At 53.4% G+C, this 13,764-nt stretch overlaps 1 protein-coding gene across 2 annotated transcripts in view; it reads right to left on the bottom strand.

Moving 5' to 3' along the window:
• Positions 1-265: 265 nt before the first annotated feature.
• LOC116952451 (F-box-like/WD repeat-containing protein TBL1XR1) overlaps positions 266-13,764 on the bottom strand; it is a 32,961-nt gene continuing 19,462 nt past the window's right edge. For both annotated transcript variants that reach the window (XM_032971809.2, XM_032971810.2), the window contains exons 14-16: positions 12,059-12,224; positions 11,635-11,736; positions 266-4,535 (exon numbers count right to left, since the gene is read on the bottom strand). In XM_032971809.2, coding sequence (XP_032827700.1) covers positions 4,509-4,535; positions 11,635-11,736; positions 12,059-12,224 — 295 coding nt within the window. In that variant the 3' untranslated portion in view covers positions 266-4,508. The remainder of the gene's footprint in view (positions 4,536-11,634; positions 11,737-12,058; positions 12,225-13,764) is intronic.

Genomic DNA, 13,764 nt, shown 5'->3' with positions numbered 1-13,764 from the left:
TGTTCCATTAGGGGGGGTCCACGTTTCGCAAGCGTAGAGAAGTGAGGGAATGACCGTGGCCGAGAAGACCTGAAGCTTAGTGCGGAGCCACAGACCAGGTAGCTTCCACACAGCGTTACGCAACCGATGAAAAGATAATGCCGCTCGACTGATTCGGAGTGAGACCTCTGCTGTTAAACTGGAGCCAGTCATAAGCTCCCAGACACACACACTCACATCGCACACACACATCGCACACACACACACTCATCGCAGACACACAGCACTCACTCCATGCTTTTTTATTTCGCTTTCAAAATGTGTATTTCAAAAGCTTACATTTTACACTGTACACATTTTATAAACTTAAAATAATACATATACAGTACTGTATAATAATTCTACGTTCACAGTCAAGTTTCTTTCCAAAAAAAGTGACTCACTGAGAGGAGATTCTTTAAAAAGTATTTTTTTAAGGACAATTTTTTTTTTACATTTACAACTATTTTAGACGCCGCCATTCCCCACGGACTGCCCGTGCACGCGACTGCCTGTGCACGCGACTGCCTGTGCACGCGACTCCCTGTGCACGCGACTGCCTGTGCACGCGACTGCCTGTGCACGCGACTCCCCGTGCACGCGGTTGCCTGTGCACGTGACTCCCCGTGCACGCGGTTGCCTGTGCACGTGACTCCCTATGCACGCGACCGCCCGTGCACGCGGCCGCCCGTGCACGCGGCCGCCCGTGCACGCGGCCGCCCGTGCACGCGGCCGCCCGTGCACGCGGCCGCCCGTGCACGCGGCCGCCCGTGCACGCGACCGCATGCGATGGGAGGAGGCCAGCGACCCTGGCTCGGAACCAGGCGCCTGGGCTTCAAGGGTTTGTGGGGGGGGGACATTCACCGTCGTTTGTGAGCGGGGAGGGAGGGGAGGTGTGGGGGGAAGTTTGGTGATGGCAGTGGTGGTGGGTTTTGGGGGGTTGCCACATTTGACAGATACGAAGTTCCATGCGTGACCACGACTTATTTTTGTATTCTCGTAGAATATGAGTCACGGTTTCTTTTGGTCTGCAGCAGGGGTCGGAAACCTTTCCAAGAAGCAGAAGCAGAAGTCTTTTGTTTAGTTTTTGTCTCGACCAGAATAGTTTGGAGTGCGCACCACACGCAGAGCTACTTGTACACAAACACAGCGGGTAATGCAGCAATTGACAACACACATTATGACTTAAACACACGTGATGGCATAAGCTGCGTCAATTTAGTTTTGTTCCCCCCTTATTCTTTAACAATACGGTTTGAGCTTCTTGGTTCTTGCGGTAAAGTCGCGTAGAAGGGAAATGATAAAATAAAAAATTCTCACGACGTTTCGGCCACAACACAAGCAGCCGTCCTCAGGTGAAGAAACAGAACTGTCGGAAGGACAGCGCTCCAACTGGATTATTATTTTACTGGTAGGAACGAAGTTGTAAACTGAGTGTACCAGCCTGCAATAGATTAATGTGTCCGTCCGTCCGTCCCCTTTCAATACTTTAACGAAGTGAAATCTCGTGCTGTTGGGTGTAAAATCAGCAATAGACAGCGCCGAGACTTGTCCTACCAGCCCACCCTGCAGGGACCTGTTATTATTTCCCTTCTACGTGGTGACTTTACCGCAAGAACCAAGAAGATGAATCCCTGCAGTCACGAAAGCTTGAAATCGAAATTGAATACAGTTTGACTGTTGTACTTTTTGTCGTCACCAAGACATTCCAGTGACCCATTCCCTGCCAAATTTAATCAATTATGTACACGGAAAACTACGTTTAAGATTTAGGTGTTTTTGTTTGTGTAAAACGGCTGCCCCCTCCTCAAGGGGGAAGCCAAAGAGACACCACCGCAGGCTGCCGACGCCTGGGCAAGATGGTCGTGTAGCTGCCGTAGCTCTGATGTCAAACATTCTTGCTGTTGCGACAGCCCCTTCACCTGACAGGGGCAATCAAATCGACTTCTCACATCTTGGGCAGATGCGCCGAATGTCGAAAAGCGACCAATTATTTTGGACAATTGTGTCCGACGTTTCGCTGGAGATTACACCTCCCCTGCATCATGAGGCGTGGATAGAAGCTCAGTGGCTGCCATGACGTCATCGGGATAGCCATGCGTGTGAATCATCGACTCTCGGGACGTGGGGGGGTTACAATTAATACATTGGTATTGTACCGAAACGATCTAACCCAAAATAAACGAATTATGAATCGTAGTTTAGTTCTGAAAGCTACACATGTAAAATTATCATTAGATGTTTACATGGATCGACTTAAGATTACTTTAACCTAAGATAAAGAGAGTGTTGTCAGAATGGCATTGATTTTTTTCTCACATTTTAAACCAAAGGATATCTCAGCAGTCCAAACACGAGTCAAGAAGACATGAGATCAGACACACACAAACAACCCCCCCCCCTTTCCAAGCTCGGTAGAGCAACGTTGAAAGACAGAAAATGACACCAAAGAAACAACAGAACCAACGTCTCTGGGTGGGTGGTGTGGTGGTGTGGGTGGTGCATTGGGTGGGTGGTGCATTGGGTGGGTGGTGTGGTGGTGTGGGTGGTGCATTCGGTGATGTGGTGGTGTGGTGTGGGTGGTGTGGGTGGTGCATTGGGTGGGTGGTGTGGTGGTGTGGTGTGGGTGGTGTGGGTGGTGCATTGGGTGGGTGGTGTGGTGGTGTGGTGTGGGTGGTGCATTGGGTGGGTGGTGTGGTGGTGTGGGTGGCGCATTGGGTGATGTGGTGGTGTGGTGTGGGTGGTGTGGGTGGCGCATTCGGTGGGTGGTGTGGGTGGTGTGGGTGGTGCGGTGCGGTGTGGGTGGTGTGGGTGGTGTAGGTGGTGCATTGGGTGGGTGGTGCGGGTGGTGCATTGATGAGTGGTGTGGTGCGGTGTGGGTGGTGTGGGTGGTGTGTGTGGTGTGGGTGGTGCACTGGGTGGGTGGTGTGGGTGGTGTGGGTGGTGCGTTGGCACCGTGACTCGAGTTTGACTCCGGGCCCAGAGTAAGCAAATCAGTGGCGAGCATCAAATCTCAACAGGGTTCTGGGCTCCCCTTCACCGAAACCAGCACGGTGAAGCATGGCCAAACGGGGATGAAAAAGAGGCCTTTCGCCCCAGCGCTGGATTGGCAACGGGCCTGAACACGGCGACAATTGCCCCAAACAATCCGCCTTCAAAATACTTCCCTAGGGGCTTTTGTCGGCGTTCCAGGCTGCTCGCACGGCGATCGGCGCTGCTCGGCGTTTGCCACGGTGCCGAGCGAACGTCAAGCGGCGACGGCGACTCGAACGTGTGGATTGTCGCGATCGACAAAAACGATCCACGTCGCCTCAATATCAGCGCAACTTGATGCGTTCGTTCTCGTGTTCCTTCAAATGTCGTTCGATTTCGTGTTTTGCAATTGCACTGATTAAGCCATCCCAGGCTTAGCTGCGTGATGTCCCTGGTCTATAACGGCGTGAATTTCCGCCCTCTTATCTGCGTGCAGAGGGCGCGTGGGCGAATGCGGATAAGGGGATGAACCACCTGTGGCAAACGTCCGGGTGCGCGTGGCATCGACTTCGCCGCCGCTGCCAACGGACGCCGCCGCCACCACCGTGGCCGCTGGGCATCACCACGCGAGTCGGTGTCGGGAGGTTGGGACCACAGAGAGATCGCTGGGACCAGCAGCGGAACTACCACTGGGGCCCCATGGGAGAACCACCACCACCAAGAGACCACCACCACCACCAAAAGACCACCACCACCACCAAGAGACCACCACCACTACCACCGCACCACGGGGGAGTTGTGCGCGTGTGTATCGGCACCTTAAAAGCGTGGATAGCGAGGATGAATCAACCACCACTCTTCGGGGTCATTTACCCGTACATACGTGCGTGCTAATCGGAGGTGCGATCTGCGGGTAAGCGCGAATAATATTGTCGGTGCAGATGATAGGAGTAGTCGATGAGAGGCAGATGTGCTGTGAAACCACGGAGCAGCATTACTGTCGGTGCTGCTGCTGCTGCTGCAAGCGGGACAGTTGATCGTGGAACCCCACTGAGCGATGGTTCTCATCGCACAGCATTCGCAGCAGCGGACAGACTACGTGCTGGCAGTACCACGGCGCGTGTTCGCCACTTTAAAAATACAACGCGTGCAACTAAAAGATTACGGCAAAAAGAAAGCTCGTGACGACCGCATAACCCCTTTACCACCGCGACCCCGTTATGAGAGAGGTCTCCACGACCTTAAAACTCGTGAAGGTAGAGAGCGGAACATTTATCGGAGAATACGAAGCCACGGGCTGCCGATAAAGGCTACGGCGAGAGAGCGTTTGAGCGGCGGGTCGGGGTAAAGGTTGTACGATGGGGGGGGAGGGGGGGGGTGCGCGACTGAGCAAGCCGAGAAGGCGTGGACCTTGATGGGCCACGGGTGGAGAGGGGGTGTGGCGAGGGGGTAGAGTAGGGTTGGTGTGGTTGGGAACCGTGTGGGGGCCGCGGGGTCGTAGGGCTTGGCGCGTTTGGCTACTTCCGCAGGTCCAGCACGCACACCTGCCAAGAAGAAACGGAAGGTGGAGGGGGTAGGGCAGAGGATGGCGAATGAATTGTTAACCGGGCTGTGGTCACCACCCAGAAGGGCACCAAGGAACATTTTAACGACTCGGTGCACCACTCAGCCAGTCCCGACTCCGCAATCCCCCCAAATGTCAAACGATAGCTGTTGTTCGACAGCAACATCGGCCGTACGGAGAAGAAGCCGACCGCGCAGAAAACCCCAGCAAGCGTGGCCGTCAGAGAACTGTGACCAAGCTGCTGCTGCTGCTGCTGCTGCTACTCAAAGGGTTTACCCAATTTGGTGCTTCTGAAAATGTGAACAATAAGAATACTGAAAAAATATAAGCAGACAATTGATCTCCTTCGCAAATCTGTCTTCATGAACGGGGTTAGAGAGCGTTGCACCCTCACGCAAGATGTGGGATTTCTCCGGGTGCTTCAGACTCCTCCCGCTATAATCATTCATTGGCTGGAAACATCTTACATTAAAAACCCAACAATGCAGGACGCCCTTCAACAGAGTCCTATGGCTCAGTGTGGCTCCCCTATTATTATTAATAATACGTGGAGAGACAGGTACGTGAAAGAGAGACATTGTCAGCCTCCCAGGGGTGCTGCTACCGGGCCTCCTTGTAAATCCCGACTGAAAACTTATTTCTTTAGAACTGCTTTTTGTGTTTAGTTTGTTGTCCTTCCCCCCGCACCGCCGATTAGGCCGGTTGGATCCATACAGTGAGAAAGAAGTTCAACATACATAGAGCCCTGTCTCGCCCCCTATTGGTGAGTTCAATTAAATTAACCCCATCCTCGTGATCCACCTCAAACTCCGGATGGTGGATGTAGTTATGATGATGATGACATTGACAATGGTCTTGGGCGGTGAATGTGGTGATGTGGTGGGGTCGGGAAGAGTAACATTAACGGTGGTGATGGTGGTTGTGAAGGTAGATGTGTTCACAATAGAGAATTGGCATCCAAAAATTATGAACGAAATATTTAATTTGCACAATTGGCTGTCCACTAATGCATTAGTAGCTGAAGTCAAGACAAAATATGCACTCACATACAGATCCTCTCACTCACACTTATCCACTCACTCACACTTATCCACTCACTGAGATTGATCCACTCCCTTACTCACAGATCCACTCCGTCAAAAACAGGTCCACTCCGTCACACACAGATCCACTCCGTCACACACAGATCCACTTCGTCACACACAGATCCACTCCTTCACACACAGATCCACTCCGTCAAACACAGATCCACTCCGTCACACACAGATCTACTCAGTCACACACAGATCCACTCCGTCACACACAGATCCACTCCGTCAAACACAGATCCACTCCGTCAAACACAGATCCACTTCGTCACACACAGATCCACTCCGTCACACACAGATCCACTCCGTCAAAAACAGGTCCACTCCGTCACACACAGATCCACTCCGTCACACACAGATCCACTTCGTCACACACAGATCCACTCCTTCACACACAGATCCACTCCGTCAAACACAGATCCACTCCGTCACACACAGATCTACTCAGTCACACACAGATCCACTCCGTCACACACAGATCCACTCCGTCAAACACAGATCCACTCCGTCACACACAGATCCACTTCGTCACACACAGATCCACTCCGTCACACACAGATCCACTTCGTCACACACAGATCCACTCCGTCACACACAGATCCACTCCGTCACACACAGATCCACTCCGTCACACACAGATCCACTCCGACAAACACAGATCCACTCCGTCACACACAGATCCACTTCGTCACACACAGATCCACTCCGTCACACACAGATCCACTCCGTCAAACACAGATCCACTCCGTCACACACAGATCTACTCAGTCACACACAGATCCACTCCGTCACACACAGATCCACTCCGTCACACACAGATCCACTCCGTCACACACAGATCCACTCCGTCACACACAGATCCACTCCGTCAAACACAGATCCACTCCGTCACACACAGATCCACTCAGTCACACACAGATCCACTCCGTCACACACAGATCCACTCCGTCACACACAGATCCACTCCGTCACACACAGATCCACTCCGTCACACACAGATCCACTCCGTCACACACAGATCCACTCCTTCACACACAGATCCACTCCGTCACACACAGATCCACTCCGTCACACACAGATCCACTCCGTCACACACAGATCCACTCACACACAGATCCACTCGCACACAGATCCACTCCGTCACACGCAGATCCACTCCGTCACACACAGATCCACTCCATCACACACAGATCCACTCCGTCACACACAGATCCACTCCGTCACACACAGATCCACTCCGTCACACACAGAGCCACTCCGTCAAACACAGATCCACTCCGTCACACACAGATCTACTCAGTCACACACAGATCCACTCCGTCACACACAGATCCACTCCGTCACACACAGATCCACTCCGTCACACACAGATCCACTCCGTCAAACACAGATCCACTCCGTCACACACAGATCCACTCAGTCACACACAGATCCACTCCGTCACACACAGATCCACTCCGTCACACACAGATCCACTCCGTCACACACAGATCCACTCACACACAGATCCACTCCGTCACACACAGATCCACTCCGTCACACACAGATCCACTCCTTCACACACAGATCCACTCCGTCACACACAGATCCACTCCGTCACACACAGATCCACTCCGTCACACACAGATCCACTCACACACAGATCCACTCGCACACAGATCCACTCCGTCACACGCAGATCCACTCCGTCACACACAGATCCACTCCGTCACACACAGATCCACTCCGTCACACACAGATCCACTCTGTCACACACAGATCCACTCCGTCACACACAGATCCACTCCGTCACACACAGATCCACTCCGTCAAACACAGATCCACTCCGTCACACACAGATCCACTCCGTCACACACAGATCCACTCCGTCACACACAGATCCACTCAGTAACACACAGAGATCTACTCACACACAGATCCACTCCGTCACACACAGATCCACTCCTTCACACACAGATCCACTCCTTCACACACAGATCCACTCCGTCACACACAGATCCACTCCGTCAAACACAGATCCACTCCGTCACACACAGATCCACTCAGTCACACACAGATCCACTCCGTCACACACAGATCCACTCCGTCACACACAGATCCACTCCGTCACACACAGATCCACTCCGTCACACACAGATCCACTCCGTCACACACAGATCCACTCCTTCACACACAGATCCACTCCGTCACACACAGATCCACTCCGTCACACACAGATCCACTCCGTCACACACAGATCCACTCACACACAGATCCACTCGCACACAGATCCACTCCGTCACACGCAGATCCACTCCGTCACACACAGATCCACTCCATCACACACAGATCCACTCCGTCACACACAGATCCACTCCGTCACACACAGATCCACTCCGTCACACACAGAGCCACTCCGTCAAACACAGATCCACTCCGTCACACACAGATCTACTCAGTCACACACAGATCCACTCCGTCACACACAGATCCACTCCGTCACACACAGATCCACTCCGTCACACACAGATCCACTCCGTCAAACACAGATCCACTCCGTCACACACAGATCCACTCCGTCACACACAGATCCACTCCGTCACACACAGATCCACTCCGTCACACACAGATCCACTCCGTCACACACAGATCCACTCCGTCACACACAGATCCACTCACACACAGATCCACTCCGTCACACACAGATCCACTCCGTCACACACAGATCCACTCCTTCACACACAGATCCACTCCGTCACACACAGATCCACTCCGTCACACACAGATCCACTCCGTCACACACAGATCCACTCACACACAGATCCACTCGCACACAGATCCACTCCGTCACACGCAGATCCACTCCGTCACACACAGATCCACTCCGTCACACACAGATCCACTCCGTCACACACAGATCCACTCCGTCACACACAGATCCACTCCGTCACACACAGATCCACTCCGTCACACACAGATCCACTCCGTCAAACACAGATCCACTCCGTCACACACAGATCCACTCCGTCACACACAGATCCACTCCGTCACACACAGATCCACTCAGTAACACACAGAGATCTACTCACACACAGATCCACTCCGTCACACACAGATCCACTCCTTCACACACAGATCCACTCCTTCACACACAGATCCACTCCGTCACACACAGATCCACTCACACACAGATCCACTCCGTCACACACAAATCCACTCCGTCACAAACAGATCCACTCCGTCACACTCAGATCCACTCCGTCACACACAGATCCACTCCGTCACACACAGATCCACTCCGTCACACACAGATCCACTCCGTCACACACAGATCCACTCCGTCACACACAGATCCACTCAGTCACACACAGATCCACTCCGTCACACACAGATCCACTCCATGACACACAGATCCACTCCGTCACACACAGATCCACTCCGTCACACACAGATCCACTCCGTCACAGACAGATCCACTCCGTCACAGACAGATCCACTCCGTCACAGACAGATCCACTCCGTCACACACAGATCCACTCCGTCACACACAGATCCACTCCGTCACACACAGATCCACTCCGTCACACACAGATCCACTCCGTCACACACAGATCCACTCCGTCACACACAGATCCACTCCGTCACACACAGATCTACTCAGTCACACACAGATCCACTCCGTCACACACAGATCCACTCCGTCACACACAGATCCACTCCGTCACACACAGATCCACTCCGTCACACAAAGATCCACTCCGTCACACACAGATCCACTCAGTCACACTCAGATCCACTCCGTCACACACAGATCCACTCCGTCACACACAGATCCACTCCGTCACACACAGATCCACTCCGTCACACACAGATCCACTCAGTCACACACAGATCAATTCCGTTACACTCAGATCTACTCAGTCACACACAGATCCACTCCGTCACACACAGATCCACTCCGTCACACACAGATCCACTCAGTCACACACAGATCAATTCCGTTACACTCAGATCTACTCAGTCACACACAGATCCACTCACATACAGATCCGCTCATGAGAGTGAATCTGTGGATGAGTGGACCTGTGAGTCAGAGGTTCTGTGTGTAAGTGGATCTGTGAGTGAACCCTGAATGACTGGATCTGAGTGAGTAATTTGTGAATCAGTGGATATCCGAGTGGATCTCTGGGTGAGTGGATCTGTGAGAGAGTGGAGCCCTGATTCAGTGGATCTGTGGGTGAGTGAGTGGAGCCCTGAGTGAGTGCATTTGTGGGTGAATGAGTGGATCTGTGGGTGAGTGGAGCCCTGAGTGAGTGCATCTGTGGGTGAGTGAGTGGATCTGTGAGTGGGTGAGAGGATCTGGGGGTGAATGAGTGGATCTGTGAGTGGATCTGTGAGTGGGTGAGTGGATCTGGGGGTGAGTGGATCTGTGAGTGAGTGGATCTGGGGGTGGGTGAGTGGATCTGTGAGTGGATCTGTGAGTGGATCTGTGAGTGGATCTGTGAGTGGGCGAGTGGATCTGTGAGTGGGTGCGTGGATCTGTGAGTGGGTGCGTGGATCTGGGAGTGGGTGGATCTGGGGTGAGTGAGTGGATCTGTGAGTGAATTTATCTGTGAGTGGGTGAGTGTATCTGGCGGTGAGTGGATCTGGGGTGAGTGAGTGGATCTGTGAGTGGATCTGGGGGTGAGCGAGTGGATCTGTGAGTGTGTGAGTTGATCTGTGAGTGGGTGAGTGGATCTGGGGGTGAGCGAGTGGATCTGGGGTGAGTGAGTGGATCTGTGAGTGGATCTGGGGGTGAGTGAGTGGATCTGTGAGTGTGTGAGTGGATCTGGGGGTGAGTGAGTGTATCTGGGGGTGAGTGAGTGGATCTGTGAGTGAGTGAGTTGATATGTGAGTGGGTGAGTGGATCTGGGGGTGAATGAGTGGATCTGGGGTGAGTGATTGGATCTGAGTGAGTGAGTTGATCTGTGAGTGGGTCTGGGGGTGAGTGAGTGGATCTGTGAGTGTGTGAGTGGATCTGGGGGTGAGTGAGTGGATCTGTGAGTGTGTGAGTGGATCTGGGGGTGAGTGAGTGGATCTGGGGGTGAGTGAGTGGATCTGGGGGTGAGTGAGTGGATCTGGGGTGAGTGAGTGGATCTGTGAGTGAGTGAGTTAATCTGTGAGTGGATCTGGGGGTGAGTGAGTGGATCTGTGAGTGTGTGAGTGGATCTGGGGGTGAGTGAGTGGATCTGGGGGTGAGTGAGTGGATCTGGGGGTGAGTGAGTGGATCTGGGGTGAGTGAGTGGATCTGTGAGTGAGTGAGTTGATCTGGGGGTGAGTTGATCTGAGGGTGAGTGAGTGGATCTGGGGGTGAGTGGATCTGTGAGTGTGTGAGTGTATCTGGGGATGAGTGAGTTGATCTGTGAGTGTGTGAGTGGATATGGGGGTGAGTGAGTGGATCTGTGAGTGAGTTGATCTGTGAGTGGATCTGGGGGTGAGTGAGTGGATTGGTGAGTGTGTGAGTGGATCTGGGGGTGAGTGAGTGGATCTGGGGGTGAGTGGGTGGATCTGGGGTGAGTGAGCGGATCTGTGAGTGAGTGAGTTAATCTGTGAGTGGATCTGGGGGTGAGTGAGTGGATCTGTGAGTGTGTGAGTGGATCTGGGGGTGAGTGAGTGGATCTGGGGGTGAGTGAGTGGATCTGGGGGTGAGTGAGTGGATCTGGGGTGAGTGAGTGGATCTGTGAGTGAGTGAGTTGATCTGGGGGTGAGTTGATTTGAGGGTGAGTGAGTGGATCTGGGGGTGAGTGGATCTGTGAGTGTGTGAGTGTATCTGGGGGTGAGTGAGTTGATCTGTGAGTGTGTGAGTGGATCTGGGGGTGAGTGAGTGGATCTGGGGTGAGTGAGTTGATCTGTGAGTGGATCTGGGGGTGAGTGGATCTGTGAGTGTGTGAGTGGATCTGGGGGTGAGTGAGTTGATCTGGGGGTGAGTGGATCTGTGAGTGAGTGGAGCCCTGGGTAATCACCGTCACTCACCGTTCCGTCAGAGGCACTGGCCGCGACCCGCTCTCCCGTGTAGTTCCAGCAAACCTCGAATACGCCGCCGCTGCCCCGGTAGCTGTACACCAGCGAGCCCGTCTGTACGCACACACACACCGCACACGAAGCACATTGCATGCACACACACACACAAAATCGCACCGGTACATATCGCTCGCAGGCAGGCACACATTACACACGCACACATTCACAACCATGGCACGCACACACATCACTATCGCACGCGTTGAACGCACGCGCCACAGGCACACGTTCTTCACGGTCAACAACAAACTACGTTCTTGAGCTGCACGGCTGAGCGGTACGATACAGTACACGGAATGATACAGTACGCGGTGGCATGGCCTCATTTCAGTTCTTTATCCCACCATAGGATGGCCTCTCTCACACTGGGCCTCACCTGCGTGTTCCAGATGTGTACACACTTGTCAAAGGAGCCGGTGGCCAGGTACTTCCCGTCGGGGCTGAACGCGACGCTGTACACGGGCTCGGTGTGGCGCGTGAGGACGTGTGTGCACGTGCCGCTCTCCACGTCCCACAGGCGCACCGTCGCGTCGAACGACGCACTGCGGGAACACCGCCGCCGCCGCCACGGCACAAGCAAAAAGATCATCGCCGTCAAGTAGCCTTCAACAGCCTGCTGGGGCAAGTGCTGTTAGCGAGTAGCACCGAGTGAAAGCCACACGACACCATGCCCGGGCTTGCCTGATGTTTACTCACCGCACCAACTGCATATTTAAGGTTGAGTCTACCTACAGGAGGGCCAGGACCGGTTCAAATATTCGCCACTGTTATTGGTCGTGAGCAGGAATCGAACAACAACGCGAGTGCTCCCCGGCACAACACGTGTGCACACAAATACAAAACAAAGAGGTCGCGCATTGAGCCCTAGAGACTTGCAAGCGCTGTCGGGGAACACGTTATCAACGCTGGGAAAATAGCACGATGGAGTGACGAGGCCAGCGTTGCACCCACGTAGATGGCACGTCCCTTTCGCAAACAAAGCTGCTCTAGCATGATAATCTGGCGATGCTGTTGCATTGGCGGTGGAGCACAAGCACAAATGACAAATACAACACGTTTGTCAACAACACTCTGGCCTTAAGAAGTAGGTGACGTTTCGGGCAATAACCCTTTTTCACAGCGCATCGGCAAAAGTAAATTGCACAAAAAGTTTCAAGGTCAGTGTTATTGACGAATGTCACGAGTTATCATGATCCAGAATATATGGGGGGGGGGGGGGTGGGGGGGATATTCGAGTCAACTCGGCCCGTTATTGCGCCGATTCGCAGAGGGTCAACAGCGGTTGTCCAGTGCTCATCGAGCTGCACTGACTTCCAGGTTGCCGAACGGACACATTATAAGATCGCACTCATGACACCCAAAGTGTTTGCTACAAATGAAACGCAACGCCCTTTGCTTGTCAAGAAGCATAAACGATCACGTGAACTCCGGTCACCCTCGCAGCGGCTTCTGGCTAGCCATCGAACAAAGGCGGTCACTGCATCGAGAGCTTCCTTCCGAGATTAGGAGACCACTGGAGCTATACACTTTTAAATCACCTAGACTAAAAAACGTATTTCTTTACGACTGCTTCTGTGGTGAGTTTGTTGTCCTTCCCCACACCTCCGATTTGCACGGTTGGCTACGTACGGTGCATTAGAAGCTCAACGTACATGCAAAGACTGGCTCCGTCATAGGATTAACAACACGCGAGCCCCACCACTACCTTGGGGCTGCCAATAAACGATCATCGTTGGCCCCACGCTCATCATTTGTCTTTTAAACGGCGCCGCTAGGGTCAGGACGCGGCTCAACTCTGCGGCTGCGCAGCTTGGGGACTAGCGGCACCGCTACGGCGCAGGAGGCTTCCGGCGCTGCGGCAGCTCCTGGGCTTGGATGTAGGGGTCAGTCTGGAGCGGTGGCTCACAACCATAGTAGAGCCGCAGACCACAGTTAACCCTCCCAACTAGAACGAAGGCATCACACCACGTGGGCCACAACAATTTCCGCGGACCACTCCTCGATGATCCCCGCGGAATGATCCGGTACCCCCAATCTCACTGCCTGGCTGCAGGCCGAGCGCACAGTGCACGAATGGCGAAT

Source organism: Petromyzon marinus, chromosome 47 (genome assembly GCF_048934315.1).
Source record: "Petromyzon marinus isolate PM22_M1 ecotype Great Lakes invasive population chromosome 47, UKy_Petmar_22M1.pri1.0, whole genome shotgun sequence".
NCBI classification, from domain to species: Eukaryota; Metazoa; Chordata; class Hyperoartia; order Petromyzontiformes; family Petromyzontidae; genus Petromyzon; species Petromyzon marinus.
The sequence above is the reverse complement of the archived record's forward strand: the minus strand, read 5'-3'. Positions and strand labels throughout refer to the sequence as shown.